The sequence below is a fragment of the Coregonus clupeaformis genome, chromosome 24 (assembly GCF_020615455.1).
Source record: "Coregonus clupeaformis isolate EN_2021a chromosome 24, ASM2061545v1, whole genome shotgun sequence".
Lineage (NCBI taxonomy): Eukaryota > Metazoa > Chordata > Actinopteri > Salmoniformes > Salmonidae > Coregonus > Coregonus clupeaformis.
The window spans coordinates 38,127,184-38,145,282 of record NC_059215.1 but is presented as its reverse complement, the minus strand read 5'-3'; the positions used below and the strand labels follow the sequence as shown (position 1 = coordinate 38,145,282).

The 18,099-nt window shown below is 42.3% G+C and overlaps 2 protein-coding genes across 3 annotated transcripts; one reads left to right on the top strand and one right to left on the bottom strand.

The window, feature by feature from the left end:
• Positions 1-505: 505 nt before the first annotated feature.
• LOC121538185 (protein-S-isoprenylcysteine O-methyltransferase-like) lies at positions 506-5,692 on the top strand. Its single transcript, XM_041845998.2, has 5 exons — positions 506-747; positions 1,168-1,256; positions 3,010-3,179; positions 4,683-4,900; positions 5,102-5,692. Exons 1-5 carry the CDS (start codon positions 529-531, stop codon positions 5,285-5,287), a joined length of 882 nt encoding a protein of 293 aa, XP_041701932.1. The 5' UTR covers positions 506-528; the 3' UTR covers positions 5,288-5,692.
• A 1,957-nt stretch (positions 5,693-7,649) lies between these two features.
• On the bottom strand, positions 7,650-16,458 carry rnf207b (ring finger protein 207b). 2 transcript variants are annotated; one of them, XM_041845996.2, is made up of 18 exons: positions 16,355-16,458; positions 14,922-15,112; positions 13,215-13,347; positions 12,920-13,064; positions 12,649-12,730; positions 12,478-12,553; positions 12,183-12,308; positions 11,735-11,781; positions 10,781-10,853; positions 10,571-10,639; positions 10,358-10,426; positions 9,881-10,005; positions 9,440-9,617; positions 9,036-9,221; positions 8,887-8,938; positions 8,680-8,797; positions 8,397-8,498; positions 7,650-8,281 (listed from the first exon to the last, which is right to left on the bottom strand). In XM_041845996.2, the coding sequence occupies exons 2-18, from the start codon at positions 15,110-15,112 to the stop codon at positions 8,134-8,136; spliced, it is 1,920 nt and encodes a 639-aa protein (XP_041701930.2). In that variant the 5' UTR covers positions 16,355-16,458; the 3' UTR covers positions 7,650-8,133. The 2 variants fall into 2 exon arrangements, with proteins under 2 accessions (XP_041701930.2, XP_041701929.2); XM_041845995.2 differs by lacking the exon at positions 16,355-16,458 and adding an exon at positions 15,608-15,640.
• Positions 16,459-18,099: the final 1,641 nt, after the last annotated feature.

Genomic DNA, 18,099 nt, shown 5'->3' with positions numbered 1-18,099 from the left:
CTTCTTAGATGTGCTCAGAAGATTGCTGCCATATTGATGTGGTTCCTGAGAAGGCCTGCTGGCCCCCCTACCTCTGCAGAAGCACAGTTCCCGCTCAGCCCAGTCAAAACTGTTCGCTGCTCTGGCACCCCAATGGTGGAACAAGCTCCCTCACGACGCCAGGACAGCGGAGTCACTCACCACCTTCCGGAGACACTTGAAACCCCACCTCTTTAAAGAATACCTGGGATAGGATAAAGCAATCATTCTACCCCCCCTTACCCCACCCCAAAGAGAAAATAAATAAATAAAAATAAAAATAATAATTGTAAAGTGGTTGTCCCACAGGCTATCATAAGGTGAATGCACCAATTTGTATGTCGCTCTGGATAACAGCGTCTGCTAAATGACGAAAATGTAAATGTAAATGTTTGATGATGAACTGATCATCTGCGCAGCGTTACTACCTGGAACGCAGCCAAGATTAGTGAGGAAATTCTGTGATTGTGGAAACTCGCGAGAGCCCATAGGGAGTAACGTTACTTCATCATGGCAGGCAATAAGTTGGCATTAGAAGGAAAAATAAGTATTATAAGCTTTCTTTTAGGCCTCGGTGTTGTTATAATTCCCCTTATTAGAACATTCGCTGGACATCTTGACTGGGTATTCGACTATCTCACTGGAGTGAGGGGGAAAATAGCTATTGCGGTGTACATCGCTGTTATCAATGGCTTCTTGCTAATCATATACAAGGGACCTCTATATAAGGTAAGAACTACAGTAGTAGCTAACTAACGTCTGAACTAAGATGGCTAGCAGTAACATTAGCTAAGCTACTTAGCTAGCCTTCTTGATTTCTGTTGTATTTGCCCATCATCCAAAACGGCAGTCAGCTAGCTAGGCTTTATCTAAATTATCAATAATTTTCATTGGCCCTCTTCTTTCTGACAATGTATTGTGCTAACGTTAGCTGGCTAATCCTATTAGCTGAATTGGATTGAGACAGCTGTCACCTTGATTGGCTAAAGATAGAGCCTTAATTTAACTGTAAACTAGATAACACTATTGAAATTAGGTAGGCCGTGCCTAAGGTTATGTTATTGTGTTAACTATTGATTTGGTGCCAGCTTTCTAGTTTCACAAGTTCAAGTTAGAAAGGTTATCTAAGCATACTCCTCTTTCTCCCAGGTTGCTGTGCGAGCCTGCTTCCTTGGTTTTACTTTTGGGTGTGGCTTGATCATAAGCTTTTCCCAAACCACATGGACACACTTTGGCTGGTAAGCATCCAACACCTGTACATTCTCTCTCCATCACACACACTACACACAATACTAACCGATGTTACAGTTGAAGTCGGAAGTTTACATACACTTAGGTTGGAGTCATTAAAACTCGTTTTTCAACCACTCCACTAATTTCTTGTTAACAAACTATAGTATTGGGAACTCGGTTAGGACATCTACTTTGTGCATGACACAAGTAATTTTTCCAACAATTGTTTACAGACAGATTATTTCACTTATAATTCACTGTATCACGATTCCAGTGGGTCAGAAGTTTACATACACCAAGTTGACTGTGCCTTTAAACAGCTTGGAAAATTCCAGAAAATGATGTCATGGCTTTAGAAGCTTCTGATAGGCTAATTGACATCATTTGAGACAATTGGAGGTGTACCTGTGGATGTATTTCAAGGCCTACCTTCAAACTCAGTGCCTCTTTGCTTGACATCATGGGAAAATCAAAAGAAATCAGCCAAGACCTCAGAAAATACATTGTAGACCTCCACAAGTCTGGTTCATCCATGGGAGCAATTTCCAAATGCTTGAAGGTACCACGTTCATCTGTACAAACAATAGTATGCAAGTATAAACACCATGGGACCACGCAGCCATCATACCCCTCAGGAAGGAGATGCGTTCTGTCTCCTAGAGATTAACGTACTGTGGTACGAAAAGTGCAAATCAATCCCAGAACAACAGCAAAGGACCTTGTGAAGATGTTGGAGGAAACGGGTACAAAAGTATCTATATCCACAGTAAAATGAGTCCTATATCAACAACCTGAAAGGCCGCTCAGCAAGGAAGAAGCCACTGCTCCAAAACTGCCATTAAAAAGCCAGACTACGGTTTGCAACTGCACATGGGGACAAAGATCGTACTTTTTGGAGAAATGTCCTCTGGTCTGATGAAACAAAAATAGAACTGTTTGACTATAATGACCATCGTTATGTTTGGAGGAAAAAGGGGGTTCCTTGCAAGCCGAAGAACACCATCCCAACCGTGAAGCACGGGGGTGGCAGCATCATGCTGTGGGGGTGCTTTGCTGCAGGAGGGACTGGTACACTTTACAAAATAGATGGCATCATGAGGAAGGAAAATTATGTGGATATATTGAAGCAACATCTGAAGACATCAGTCAGGAAGTTAAAGCTTGGCCACAAATGGGTCTTCCAAATGGACAATGACCCCAAGCATACTTCCAAAGTTGTGGCAAAATGGCTTAAGGACAACAAAGTCAAGGTATTGGAGTGGCCATCACCAAGCCCTGACCTCAATCCTATAGAAAATGTGTGGGCAGAACTGAAAAGGTGCGTGCGAGCAAGGAGGCCTACAAACCTGACTCAGTTACACCAGCTCTGTCAGGAGGAATGGGCCAAAATTCACCCAACTTATTGTGGGAAGCTTGTGGAAGGCTACCTGACACGTTTGACCCAAGTTAAACAATTTAAAGGCAATGCTACCAAATACTAATTGAGTGTATGTAAACTTCTGACCCACTGGGAATGTGATGAAAGGAATAAAAGCTGAAATAAATATTTCTCTCTACTATTATTCTGACATTTCACATTCTCAAAATAAAGTGGTGATACTAACTGACCTAAGACAGGGAATTTTTACTAGGATTAAATGTCAGGAATTGTGAAACTGAGTTTAAATGTATTTGGCTAAGGTGTATGTAAACTTCCGACTTCAACTGTAGTTCGATACCTGTTTATGCATAGTTCTCAGTCAGTTCATGTCTTTACAGGTATATGTGCTCCTTGTCTTTCTTCCACTACTCGGAGTACTTGGTGACGGCCATCATTAACCCCCGCAGCCTGTCTCTGGACTCCTTCCTGCTCAACCACAGTGTGGAGTACACCGTGGCTGCTGTCTCCTCATGGGTGGAGTTCACCATAGAGAAGCTCACTGTCCCAGGTCTGTCCTCCATACCACACTTGTGCTCAATGGTTGCGTTTCAGCCCGACTACATTGCTGGCGTTGCATTGCATCAACCAATGGTACCACGTCATTCTACACAGGCAGGCGTCTGCAATGTAGGCTCAATCCCAATACCCCCCGCTGTCCCTCGGTGGGGGAGTAAGTGGCATTCGAAAACGGAGCTAGTGGGAGGGAGAGCTAAATTAGGCCTAGGGAATGGGACATCACTTGCGCACATCAGAAACACTTGCGCACATCAGAAACTGCTTATGGATACCACACAATTAATTGACGACGAGCCTTGTGTTATTCAAAGTGCCTATACTGGCTGCAGTAATAGCTTTTCTTTTATAGTTCTCATGCAACAAATACGAGCATCAAATGAGAAACAACAACGTGCCTGTAATGTACCCATCCTCTGGCTGTGGTTCTATGTGGAGTAGTACTGAAGCAGGACTTTCATTCCATAGCAGTTTGACATGTAACAGTCGCATTCCCTTCACTCTGTCATTACCAGTGTAAACATTGTAGCCAGAACAATTAAAACCACTGTTCTGAACGAATATTCTTACCAAACGTTTTAGGGTCCATACACAGATCGGCTACATAGCTACACATCCATAGCATACAGGTCTTTTTATCCTCCACTACACAATAAGGAAGAAAATAGTTAGCTACTGCTATGTTGCTTGCATTGGCAAATATCTGCAGTCTCTGTTCTGTTACTAGCTACAATAAAGAACAATTACAAGTGATTGACTTATTGACTGAAGTATTTTTTAATGAACAGCAAGGCAAGCTTACATAACATTTTCAGTAAATGCTTTAGTTAGCTAGATTCTTTACATACACTGGGTTTCACAGATGACAGCCTGGTTTGCTCAGTAGTCCCTTCAACATGAATTACAATTCATACAAATGTCAAACGCCCATATAGCAAGCTAAATGTATAGCTAGTTGGCTAATGTTAGCTAGTCAGCTAGCTTGTTAAATAGCGATTTTCATAAATTAACTTTATGACCAAGAAATATGCATTATTTTTCTCTACATTTAACAAAAATATTCCTCATAACTGTAAATGCTTTGCATGATTCATTATGAAGTTATAATTCATTACATTTCCTTCCATCCTAGTATTTGTCAGCTATCTTCCCGAAGCAACTTTTTAGAGCTTTGGGTCGCAGAGCTTTATGGTAGTTTTAATAACAACTCGATAGGAAGTCTGCATGTCGATTTGCTTTGTTTGGAGGAACAACTAGAGAGCTGAAAACGCACTACCCCCTCACTCATAGTTGAATTGGAACACAACTCCGACTCAATGTGGCTTCCGGGATCGTGCAAAATGGAGGGGGAGGGCTAAGGGGTGGTATTGGGATTGAGCCGTAGTCAGCCTGGAACGTAGCCAATAACTTTTCATGTCTTAGTTGAAATGGCATGACATGTCGTCACAAGAGGAGTTAAATGTCTCAATTGGCTGTGAACGTTTTCCCTCTGTCTCAGAGCTGAAGCAGCTGAGCTGGCTCAGCCTGGTGGGTCTGGTGATGGTGCTGTGTGGGGACTTCCTGCGTAAGTCTGCCATGCTGACGGCCGGCTCTAACTTTAACCACATCGTCCAGAACGAGAAGGCCCAGAGCCACGTGCTGGTCACCGATGGGGTCTACGCCTTCTTCAGACACCCCTCCTACGTGGGCTGGTTCTACTGGAGCATTGGCACACAGGTACATGCCTGTAATGTCAAAATTGGGAAAGTTACCAGAATTGTGCAACCCTAGTCACAGCAGCATGCAGTATTAGCATGCAGGCTGATATATAAGCTAAGCTCTGTTCCTCTTTTAAGAATCCAAACATGTTTGTTTCTTAAACAGGTTACAATCAAGCCCACTCCACTGATTTTAACTTTTCCATGTCTAATGTTCCAGGTGATGCTGTGCAACCCTGTCTGCATCGCGGGCTACACCATGGCCAGCTGGCGCTTCTTCCGTGAACGGATTGAGGAGGAGGAGCTCTCTCTCATCCATTTCTTCGGAGAGGACTACCTGGAATACAAGAAGAAGGTGGGCACCGGCCTGCCCTTTATTTCAGGCATCCGCATCAACAGCTCCTAGGTGTGAGAGATGGGGTCCTGGACGTATGAACATGGCAGACAGACAGGCACTGTGAGGGGCAGCCCTGGTCAGCATACTGTGGATTAGCCCTTGTGGTCACCTGCCCTGGGGGGCCTAGAGCTCACAGAGACTGACACCTATGAGCGTGGTGGGCTCCCCAAAGGCCTGGATAGACAGACTCACTCAAAAAGAAACGACACCCCCCAATGTTGTATATCCATTGCACACATCCAACCACCTCTTTGGTTTGGTTTGTTTGACTACTAGAGACTTTTTTTTTTTTCATCTTTCTTTTATCTCCGATGTCTCCCTTTTCTGTGTTTTCCATAGGGAGGAGTTGAGTTTCTTCAGTGGATGCTGAATTGATTTTTAGCTTGGGTTACTGAATCAGAAGTGCTGTAATGAGCCTGGTTGAGTGTCTGCTATTCCTTCTTTGTCTGGTTTATCACTAAGTCATCATTACTAGGTCTCAGCATTTACAACAATAGTTTTACACAAGATTAGGGATGCACAATTTAATCGGCCCTCGTACATATTCTGTCCTGGTAGGTAAATAATTAATTTCTGAGTGACTATGTTGTACGTTTACAAAAATGTCCAAAAGTTACGGTAAAGTGGTCGCTTGCAACATGGTCTTTGCCCCATAAGTTAATTAACTTTTCATAAATGATAAGAAAAAGGCCTTTTGATGAAAATCAAATGTTAAAATATGCCATGAGAAAATATTGGTTATAGGTATCAGCCCAGAATTTCTATATTGATGCATCCTTACACAAAATAATGATTTATTTTAAACGTTTTGGAAACGGTTCAGGGAACAAAACCGGAAAAGAACGACATTTTTCAAGGAACAGAAACGGAATCGGGAACTAAAGTGATCCATACTGTTCCGGAACAGAACCGTTATTTTAAAAGCATGGAAACCGTTTAATAACAAACTTTTACATTCTAGGCATTTTTTTCTAGTCCCACAAAAAAACGCAACAAAGCGCATATGCAAAGCTCTCACTCAAACTTATTCCAGCGTCTGCCTGCAAACTGAAAATCTTTGCCAGTGTGTGTGCATGTTTAGGCTACCTGCCCCTCCCCCCTCTGAAGCATAGGCTACTGTACTGACCTTTAGAAGCATGAGAAGATGGGGAGAGATCTTTTTAATTAGCTAGAGAAGAGTGGATTAACTGTTTCAATGCTAGTTAAGGATACTATAGGCCTAGTTATCATGTTTCACATTGGATTTATTAACTACAAAAAGGTAAGATGTGTTTTTAATTCTGGTGCTGCTCGTCACACACAAGCTTGTTAGCTAGCACGCTCAAATGACATTCAAAGCCTCTCCTCCTAGGTATAATTCTGTGAACCTAATTCAGATAATGCATGTCATAACAAGATGCCCAGCGCTTCAAGCCTGCTCCTCAACCCTCTCGCTCTCTCCCAACCCGTAAAATTTCAGTCAAATCTTGCGCCGTAGGCTACACTTGTCTGTCCATCACGCATGTAAACAACTAGCTTACCTGCTCTATCCGCGCTGATTGGTAATTTAATGAGCTAAATGTAGAAAAACTGTTGATTTCACAGGTTTCGAACCGGTTCAGAACTTTATTTTGCTGGTCAGAACAGTGAAACGGAACAAATAAAATAGTGGTTCTGTTGAGAACGAAACGGTTGGAAAATAATTTCAGTTCCAACCCCTGATTTTTAAATTCACATATCCCATGTCCACTCAGGATCAAAAGGCTGTACAATCACAAATCTTTTGCTAATTTGACAACCTGAGCAAGTTGCAGCCTGGTTCTCGGATTTCTCCAATCGGTACGGCGTAATAAGTCAGAAATGTCTACTTTGTAAGTAATTCAAACATAATGAACACTGACAATCCATTCACTGTTCTATTCCAGTCTGCTGTAAGTCTTAAAATTGTCCCTGGGTATGAATCAGGGGTGTTGTTCCTTCCATAGGGTTTTAGTTATAGGGGCACTGACAAATAGTCATCTTTAAAATGCATTCGCTCTCACACGCTCTCTCTACCTCCACTTAATCATCACTCCACCTGTTATTTATTTGTTCTGTGTGCTTGTCTCCTCATGCTCACTGTGTATTGAAACCAACCAAAAGATGCATTCCTATGGCTAAGGGGTTCAGAGAGCTCAACCCAACATGGCTTTCTTCTGAACTACCACAGCTTGTCTCAGGTGAAAGGTCGCCTCTGCCCTCCACTCTGTATGCCCAGACTGTATGGAGTGCAAGAGGAGTATGTCTGTGAGTGAAAAGAGAATTTGTGAAATTAGAACAGTCAAAAGCACTTTAACTGTGCAAGACGAGTGTGTGTGAGTTAAAGAGAGTTTCTGAAATTAGGACAGTCAAGAGCACTATAAAAGTGATGTATTACATGAATACTGATGAGATGTAGATTAATTAATATAAGAGCACATACAGTTGGCTGCAGACATATGATAGTTTGCTGCTCCAAGCATGATCCAGCTGAGCTGAACATGGAAAAAGCCAGTTGTGTTGCACTATAGTATGACAATACTACAGTTTATTACAGGTAATGTAAAAATGTATCATGCAGAGGGTATACTTATCTAACTCTTGATTGATAACTTTTTTCACTTTACTGACATTTTCTGAATTGATTGAACAACATTGTCCTGTCAAATAAAATCACAAGTTTATCCTAAGAAAATTGTCATCCTCACATTAGGTTGACTTTCATGTTGTTGGCACTCTAGTCCTAATATGGATAATGGATGCATGCTCAAATTACTACAAGAAGTCAACCTGAACACAGTTATTTTCAATATAATGCACTTTGTTGGTGATGAAGTCTCATGCCCCTATCCAGTTGTTTAGGGAGACATCTCCTTCCAAATGGCTATCTCTGTGGTCTTCTGCTTCCCTGGCCAGTAGAAATCCTTGTTCTTGAGGGCAGCCTCATCAGAGAGGTTTCTGAGAGTGTGGTTGTCATCTGTGGTAGGCCTACAGGTCAGGTCATTTCTGTTGAGGTAAAGCATAAAAGTAGAGGTTTAACAGAGAAGTTGTATAGTTTTCATTCAAATCAATCAGATCAATTCTTCCAACAAGTTATTCAGTAATCTCCTAGCTAGCTTACGTCAGTGTTGTTGAAATGGTTTGTTTAGTATCTGTGGTGTCCTCATAGATCTTCAGCATGGCCTCTGTACGGTCGTCTTTCAGCTCCTTAGGCTCTTTCAGTCTGTGGGAACATTGAAAAGAGAATACTTCATGGTAAACCATGTCTTGCACAGTCACCATGATATAAACAAACGCTTCAGTCTGTGACCCTTGTCAGAGTAAATTGTACATTTGCCAAACTATCTTGTTAGTCAAGACATTGTAGTTTGTGATATTGAGTTCCAGTGGCTGTGCTCCAGTACCTGGGTTCAAGGCGTTCCTTCACCTTGGCGATGGATCGGATATAGGGCCCAATTTGCCTGGCGATGGTGGTTAGATAACTGTTCTCTTGCCTTAGCTGCGTCAGATCATGAAGCTGGGCTGAAAACAGAATGGCCACATGCAGTACATAAATCACTAACTTGACCATATCTATCTCACAGCTAACAGAAAAACAAAATCCCCCTTACCTTCATAGATTTCCTGTTCATTTGCAACCCTCTGAAAGGTTGCCTCCCAGACCTAGGGGAAGGATAACAAGATGGAAATGAGCTTTGAAAAGATAAGCTGGGTTGTGTGAATACTTTTTCATAATCCTCATTGCTTTAGTGATTCCCACCTCCTCAAACATGGCCCTCATGTGTTCCACTGCAGAGTACTCAGAGGAGATCTGTCTGTCCATCTGCACGGAGGTATCCAGGATGTCTCCCATGGTGTCGGTCTTGATGAGGGAGTGGTGCTTGGTCAGATCCCTGTGGGTCTCCTGCACCTGGTCCTTCAGCTGCTGAATGGACATCTGCAGCTTCTGGAGTCAGGAGAACACAAGGTTTTTATGGGCTACATCAGGGTAGAGGAATCAAGGTAGCGCCTTGATTGAAATCAATAAACCATGCATCTCTAAAGTGAACGTCAGAACTATTCATGACATGTATTTCAAATACACATACAAAACATTGTGTTTGTCATTTTGTAACAATGGGTATCAGAGCTGTACAGTAACTAAAAAGCGTTGTAGAAGCTCACCCTGTAGCTGGTCTCATAGTTGCGACAGTGCTCGGTGAAGGGGGTCTCGCCTCCCTCGGCTAGGAGGACCTTGGTGCTGATATAGCGGTGGGGGGTAGGCTTCCGCACCACGGACGAGCCCAGGGAAATGTCACTGGTGGCTGGGGAGTGGCAGGGCATGGACAGGGACGACTGCAGGCTGAGGGGACAGAGGGACAGTTACACAAAACAATGAATAAATCAGTATCTTGACATAACATTTTGGGCATCAGGCAGGGGTGTCCTCATATTTCCGCTGGCTATTTTAGAACACGACAAGCGCATATTTGGGAATTACAAGCATACTGGCTTGAATTTTGAGGTTTCACTCATTGGGAACACCAATAACATGCTGATTACATTTTCCCTTAAATCGTGTAGGTCTGCACTATTTCCATACGGTAGGGGTGAAATATGACTCACAGTCCGCTGGCATTGCCCAAACTCAATCCAGACACACCCCCAACAATGGACACCGAGCGTCTTTGGCCCAGCAGTAACAGAGTCTCAAGGCAACGAGCAAATTCGGACCGAAACTCTGTGTTGATCTAAACCAGAAACATAGAAGACAAATTTGGGATGTGACATGACCAAACATCAGTTGAAGAGGCAAGATGACAAGAGAGGGTCTTTTCATTAACCGAAAGGTCGCCAGTTCGAATCCCCGAGCCGATAATGTGAAAAATCTGTCTGTGGCCTTGAGCGAGGCTTTACCCTAATTGATCCAGGGTCACCGTTGATAATGGCCGACCCCGGCCGTGACCCCACTCTCCCAGGGTGTCTCAGGGGGAGTTGGGATATGCAAAAATCACATTTCCAATTCACACATGCATATTAATACACACGTGTACATGTGTGAAATAGGACAAATATAAGCACCTACCTAATTATTTATCTTACCTTGCTACTCTGAGCTGGTCTCAGTCTGTGTGGAAGTTTGACAATCTTCTTCAGTCTCTCCATCAGTTGCTGAATAACAGATACCAAAGTCAAACACATTTGCTTAAAAACTGTATTCACAATTTCTAGTATTCCATTTAATGTTTTGGTGTGTGCTCTTCTGGATTCATGGAACCAGATTGGGCATTATTTATCATACTGTATTGTACATACATATCCCATGTCAAGAAACTCAAACTTGTTGGCTGAACTTAGGAAGGCTGAGCAAGTGACCAGATGAACCTAGAGACAGGAAAGGCAGAGAACATTGCCTTGAGTTGACTATATTACACCTGCTCAAGATGGGACATCCATTTGGATTACAAATACAACAGGTGTATCACTACTCCAGGATAGAAAGGCATGCCATAGATAGGACATTACCTGGAGAGTGGGTAAGAGTGCAGCCAGATGAGACAGCTGTTCTTTGAAGGCTCTCTCTTTCTCCTCATGCTGACTGTTAAAAACAGAGAGAATCCATTTTAAATGGATCTCTTACAGTATCTAACTGGACCAACATGCATGATCTTGCCCCACATGTCAATAGCAACACTATCATGTGATTATCACCCTTACTCTTTAGCTTGTGCAGCATATGCAAAGCTTTTTGGAACATTTGCTACTGGGTTCAAAGTGGTGCCATGCAAGCCTGATGTAGCTAGTCTGACACATTATTATTATGAATTAGGCTTTTATCTATATTGGTCTGCTGCCATGGATACCTTAATCTCCCAGCAGGATCTATAAATGTGGAACAGGATACATAGGCAGGCATTAGATGAGCCATTAGCCTGTTCAATATCTCTGTGTGCATCCCAAATGTCACCATATATCCTATATAGTGTGCTACCCTATGGGCCCTGGTCAAAAGTAGTGCACTATAAAGGGAATAGGGTGCCATTTGGGATTCAGCTTCATGCCATGAGAGTTCATTGAGTTTACAGTGAATTTTATTGGCTAGATGCAACCATTGAGGCTGAATCTGTGTGCTCTGTATTCGGATGGCCAATTCAAACAATGACAGGTAAATGCCAAATATTTCACAGTTTCTCTGAGCATAGGCTATACATTACATTATAAACATGATTGTCTCTGCGCCCAGTGCCAGTGGAGGCTGCTGAGGGGAGAACAGCTCATAATAATGGCCGGAACGGAGCAAATGGAATGGCATCAAACACCTGGAAACCATGTGTTTGATGTATTTGATACTATTCCACTAATTCCGCTCCAGTCACTACCACGAGCCCGTCCTCCCCAATTAAGGTGCCACCAACCTCCTGTGGCGCCCACCTTAACTGGTTTTCAAGCAAGGTAGCCTGAAGCAAAATGTATTATCACCTTTGAGCTGCTTTCAGAAGAATCTTTTTTCTTTCTGCCAGTTTTTCCTTCAAAAGAGGACAATATTATCTGTGTCAAGATTAAATGATTAAATGAAATTAACTATACTGCCCAACTAAAACTATTACAATGAAAAAGTACATTCATTTCTTCTCAGTGTTAAGTTTGTAAATGAAAAGCACTACTTGAGCATTCCAATTTGATCAACTTTTGATCTAATGTTATGTTGTGCAATGTATTGAACTTTCAGCTACTTTAGGAGATAAGGCATGAAGGGTGACACCTTTTGGTAGAATAAACTGCTAGTCAAAAAAACTAAAACATTCTAAAACAAAAAAATTTTACAACGTTGATTGATTGAGAAAAACTGTCATTGGAATGCAGGGTCATTTCCAGCTTTGAGTTGAGTTGAACGTTTTCTAAATGACCGATGCCTGTGTCAGCTCACCTGCATGTTGTTGAACAGAGTGCTGATAGAGCTCTCCTCCTCATCCACGTTCTCTCGGACCTCCCCGATCATTGCCTTCAGCAGGATGATGGCCTCTCTGGCAGACGTCTGGAGCTCCTTTACCGCCTAGGGGTCAGGGGTGACACCATGAGAGGGTACTGGACACCACCACACACACACCCAACAAACTAAACTAAACTTCACCATGTTCGCCCACATGTATTGTCTATAGGTATACTCTACAGCAATATGGAATAAGTAGGTAATGCAGAGTTAATGAAGAGAATGCACTCACTATGACGGCTTGGTCCAGCCTTTCACAGCCTTGCATATATGCTGTCTCAATATCAATGCAGTGTGCTCTGCTCTCCCTGAAGGACACACACACACAAGCAATTGCTTAATGGTTGTTTATTTAATTATTTAAGTGATCAAATATTAGGGATAGGAGCTGAATGTAACTCACACTTGCATGTCTCTGAAACAGTTGATACACAGCATGGATTTCTTCTCTGTGGAGAACATTATGTACAGCTCGTCATGGAGGGCTGTGGGCAGACAGACAGTCAGTCACTGTCAGACAGACAGACAGAGCGAGACAGTCATTACAATGGAATCTCAGAGGAGATAATATGAGCTGGAGAGCCTTGGATTTCACCAAAATGTTATGTGCACCTGCTAGTTTATCCATAAAAGGTATCTAGCTGTGTTTGAAGAAGATTGGAGCTTTAACACACCACACTTTTTGTGGGCCTCCTTTGTGCGTTTGGCAAGGGAGACAATATCATGGCTGGAGAACATTTTGGCCTTGTGGGTTGTTTCCCTGCAAGCTCCACACAGCGGCTGGCTACAAGTGTTGCAATAATACATTGCATCCACATCCTGTCAACACACAAGACCACAAAAATATTCAAAAGCTTGTACTGCAGACAGAAACTACAGGTATGAACCAAACCTGTGTTTGTTAGGATAATTTTTGCATACATGGTTAAGGTCCAAATAAATAATTCAGAGTTAATCAATCCTTAATACCTGCTTCTTGCACTCCAGATCACAGTTGGAACACTGAACAGTCTCCTCACAGTCAGTAGAGTTATCTACCAGGAACTTGAGCAGGCGGTCCTCCTGGGGTAAGGCACTTAGGCCTTTGACAATGGACTGTAGTCTGTACCAAAACCAAGAGTGGTTACACAAAACATACAAATAGGATCCAACACATTTAGCTACTAACAATCGTAAAATGAAGAGATCCTTGAAAAGTAAATGGAAACGATCTAATATATTTAAAAGTGATTGTGTTTAAAGTTTTACCCTTTGTTCTGTATGGGTTGGATATCTTATGCTACAGCTGTTGAACTATTGTTCTCATGTAGGCTATTGCCTCTCCCATTACCAAGTATTTACCTAGTCTTCACGGCAACACAGCCACAAATAGCATCGCTCTGAATTCTGATTACACAAGGTAATGTCAATGATAAGAATAGCAACAAACGACACTGCATTTTGCTTTATACCAGTGTGATTTCCCATGTCATTAATTGAATGAATGTCACAAACAAACAGTTTGCTTAAAGCATATTTCCTGTGTTTAAAGGGGGGCTAGAGGATTGACTAGGCTTGTCCTACACTTAGTAAGGTCCATTGTAGCCTCTCACCCTCTCACCCTTACATAAGAAGACCTCCAATGAATACTTCATCTGAAATGTACAGGCTGTCATAGAAAGCAAAGCATGTAGCCTATATTACAGAGCATGTATGTTAGTTATGTAAGTATGTTAGTTAGTTAGTTAGTTAGTTAGTTAGTTAGTTAGTTAGTTAGTTAGTTAGTTAGTTGTGTTAGTTTTGTTAGTTGAGCTACATGTGACTCAGGCAAAATAAACTCATAGGCATCCTGGAAATACCACCACAATCTCATCTAAACTCATTTGTACTGACATTACCATATCAATATCCACAGTACTGCATAATGACAACACTGTTACATAATCCAGTCCTGGAGGTCACAGCAATTAACTTAACCTGAGCCCAGAGGGATCAATCATTCAAATGTCAAGGTGCCCAAACTCTCTTTATCTTCTTACTGAGAGTTGCCAGCTATCTAGGACCAAGCTGTTCTCAATGCCAGGCAGGATGAAACAAAGGCAGGATTTACACTGCAGCTGTCCATTTCCCCCAGATAATCCCATAAGACTTTCATCCTGGCAGTGCTAACTGGAGAGGCTATGTTGTTCTAGGTATCTTTCAGTGTACACGCATCAATGATAAATACTTCAGCCCTTCCAATGACATCAGACAGGATGGAGAAAATGGAGTTGAACAGTCCATGGGACATTTTACTATAATAGCTATTAATATGATGAAGTAAGCCTAGAACAAGTTAGCCTTTTCCAAGCCAGAACGGCCCATAGGGAAAGGAGTCTATCTCCTGTTTCTGTAGCGTGAGGCAGCTTAAACTACTGTACATGTACACGCCCTGGACGCTAGCCTGTTGCAGGGTCTTAACCCCAATCCATCTCCTTAATGCTGAGTGCCAAGCAGTGAGGCATCAGGTCCCATTTGGTATGACTCGACCGTGGATCAAACCCCCAACTTTCCAATCTTAGGGCGTACACTTTAACCACAAAGTCACTGAGTTGGTCATTGATATGATAAAGCAAAGGAATTTGTTCCATAAGAAAGTAAAATACCTATACCATGATTCATGCCATCCAGTAAATCAATGGAATGACCCATGCTTACCCACAGAGGGGGCAGGAGAGTCTGCCTTCCACGGCCCTGCCACGCAGACAACTGGCGCAGAATGTGTGGTAACAGTCCAGCAAACAGGGGTGTTCGTACTGCTCATGGCACAAGTGGCATACCAAGGGGTGGCAGTTGGCACTGTCTGGGTCGTATAGGTTCTCCAAAGGGCAGAAGATTCCTCCAGACATCTGTAAATACAACACAGGAAAGCCCATCAGAGTGATGCTGATCTATGTTGCTGATATTTGAGCGATTGAGTGAAAATGCACACCCCAAATCATTCCTTGATGTATCAACTGTGGTATACTGTCACAAACACATCAACATACAGTTGAAGTCGGAAGTTTACATACACTTAGGTTGGAGTCATTAAAACTTGTTTTTCAACCACTCCACAAATGTCTTGTTAACAAACTATAGTTTTGGCAAATCGGTTAGGGCATCTACTTTGTGCATGACACAAGTAATTTTCCAACAATTGTTTACAGAAGACTATTTCACTTATAATTCACTGTCTCACAATTCCAGTGGGTCAGAAGTTTATATACACTAGGTTGACCATGCCTTTAAACAGCTTGGAAAATTCCAGAAAATGATGTCATGGCTTTAGAAGCTTCTGACAGGCTAATTGACATAATTTGAGTCAATTGGAGGTATACCTGTGGATGTATTTCAAGGCCTACCTTCAAACTCAGTGCCTCTTTGCTTGACATCATGGGAAAATCAAAAGAAATCAGCCAAGACCTCAGAAAACATTTTGTAGACCTCCACAAGTCTTGTTCATCCTTGGGAGCAATTTCCAAACGCCTGAAGGTACCACGTTCATCTGTACAAACAATAGTACGCAAGTATAATCACCATGGGACCACACAGCCGTCATACCGCTCAGGAAGGAGACGCGTTCTGTCTCCTAGAGATTAACGTACTTTGGTGCGAAAAGTGCAAATCAATCCCAGAACAACAGCAAAGGACCTTGTGAAGATACTGGAGGAAACAGGTACAAAAATATCTATACCCACAGTAAAACTAATCCTAGTTGAGTGTATGTAAACTTCTGACCCACTGGGAATGTGATGAAAGAAATACAAGCTGAAACAAATCATTCTCTCTACTATTATTCTGACATTTCAAATTCTTAAAATAAAGTGGTGCTCCTAACTGACCTAAAACAGGGAATTTTTACTAGGATTAAATGTCAGGAACTGTGAAAAACTGAGTTTAGATGTATTTGGCTAAGGTGTATGTAAACTTCCGACTTCAACTGTATAATTTAAACTATTCCAGGGAAGTCAATAATCAATCAGTACTCCCAACCTTCAACTCGATGGAAGTACATTAAAGTACATTCCTTTTAAGCATATACTTAATAGGTTAAGAAGCAGTTACTTAATTAATAATATAAGAATATGGGAGTAAAGCTGAACCGTTACCTTGCTGCTTGCTGCCTTAGCTGCTGTCCCAAGCAGGAATTACAGATATGTGAAGGGTCTTTTCGTGTGACTGGATGGGATGGAGTGCCGGCCCTGACATCAAAACTGAAGCCAGGGCACTCACTGGGTATAGGAGGAGGTGTGTCCATAGCACAGCAGTCCTGGATGACAAAAGAGTAACCAGACACCACTCATCTGTCAACAGGTGACCAAAATACATTACTCTCTCTAATCCCTCTATTTCCCCCACTGCAGCCTCTAATGACTCCTGTCAAATGTCATGCATTGGTTCCTAATTCAGAATGGAACAATAAAGGGGACAATTGAGCAATCAAAATTCGTTTTGGAAATAGCATATCTTGTCATTTGTCAAAGGTTATGTCACTTTGTTGTCTGCCTCCCTGCTCACTATGCCAGAGTTCATTACATAACTTTTGGCAAAGAACTATAGCCCAGGAACTGTATAGGTTGATTGTAATGGACAATGGAGAAGCAAGGTTTTGACAATGTTATTATGAAGGGACCAATCAGAGAGCAGGGTTATTACGATGTCATAATGAAGGGACCAATCAGAGAGCAGGGTTATGATGATGTCATAATGAAGGGACCAATCAGAGAGCAGGGTTATGACAATGTCATTATTAAAGGAACAATCAGAGAGCAGGTTTATGAAGATGTTATTATGAAGGGACCAATCTGACAGCAGGGTCATGACGATGTTGTAATGAAGGGACCAATCAGACAGCTGGGTTATGATGATGTCATTATTAAAGTACCAATCAGAGAGCAGCGTTATGAAGGACCAATCAGTGAGCAGGGTTATGACGATGTCATGAAGCACGAATCAGAGAGCAGGGTTGACAGTGTCATTATGAAGGGACCAATCAGATAGCAGGGTTATGACGATGTCATAATGAAGGGACCAATCAGAGGCCACGCTCATGATGATGTCATAATGAAGGGATCAATAAGAGAACAGTCCCGTGTAGCTCAGTTGGTAGAGCATGGCGCTTGCAACGTCAGGGTTGTGGGTTCGATTCCCACGGGGGGCCAGCATGAAAATGTATGCACTCACTAACTGTAAGTCGCTCTGGATAAGAACGTCTGCTAAATGACGTAAATGTAAATGTAATGACAATGTCATTATGAAGCACCAATCAGAGAGCAGGGTTATGACATGACGTTGTCATGATGAAGGGACCAATCAGAGAGCAACGTTATGAAGGACCAATGAGCAAGCAGGGTTATGACGATGGCATTATGATGGACCAATCATCATTTGTAATTATGATGAACCAATCATAATGCTTAATCAATCATTAAGCATTATGATGCTTATTAAACTGAGCTGGCCGGGCGCCCAGGTATGCGTGTTTTGCACCGGGTGAAAGTTGATTGCATTCGTTTTGGAACCGGGCTGCCTACCAGCCATGAGCCGGTGCCCCATTCAAAGCCCACAGCAAAGTCGGCTCAAAACAAAAGTGACATAATTAAGCAAGAGGAGTAATGAGTAGGATTCTGTGTTTTTAAAAACGCTTTATCTGTCTTCCCACTGAAAACTAGTTTGAAAATTCAAACATATATTTTATGGAAAAGAGATGTTGTATGTTTCTGGACGATCTACCATGCTGCCTTGTTGACCACATTACCGAGTGGCTTAGATTACTGTTCGATTTGAGAAGGGCGCTCCTCCCTCACCGCTTTTGTGCGTTCACGTCACGGGCCATAGATCAGTGCCCCGCGGC

Excerpts from the sequence above, each read along its gene's own strand:
- LOC121538185 (XM_041845998.2), top strand. The coding sequence starts at position 529 with ATGGCAGGCAATAAGTTGGCATTAGAAGGAAAAATAAGTATTATAAGC. Across the intron at positions 1,257-3,009 it reads ACATGGACACACTTTGGCTG|GTATATGTGCTCCTTGTCTT; the intron begins GTAAGCATCCAA and ends ATGTCTTTACAG. Across the intron at positions 3,180-4,682 it reads AGAGAAGCTCACTGTCCCAG|AGCTGAAGCAGCTGAGCTGG; the intron begins GTCTGTCCTCCA and ends CCTCTGTCTCAG.
- rnf207b (XM_041845995.2), bottom strand. The coding sequence starts at position 15,640 with ATGATGTCAAGCAAAGAGGCACTGAGTTTGAAG. Across the intron at positions 15,113-15,607 it reads AAGAGGCACTGAGTTTGAAG|ATGTCTGGAGGAATCTTCTG; the intron begins GTAGGCCTTGAA and ends TTGTATTTACAG. Across the intron at positions 8,282-8,396 it reads ACCATTTCAACAACACTGAC|AAATGACCTGACCTGTAGGC; the intron begins GTAAGCTAGCTA and ends TTACCTCAACAG.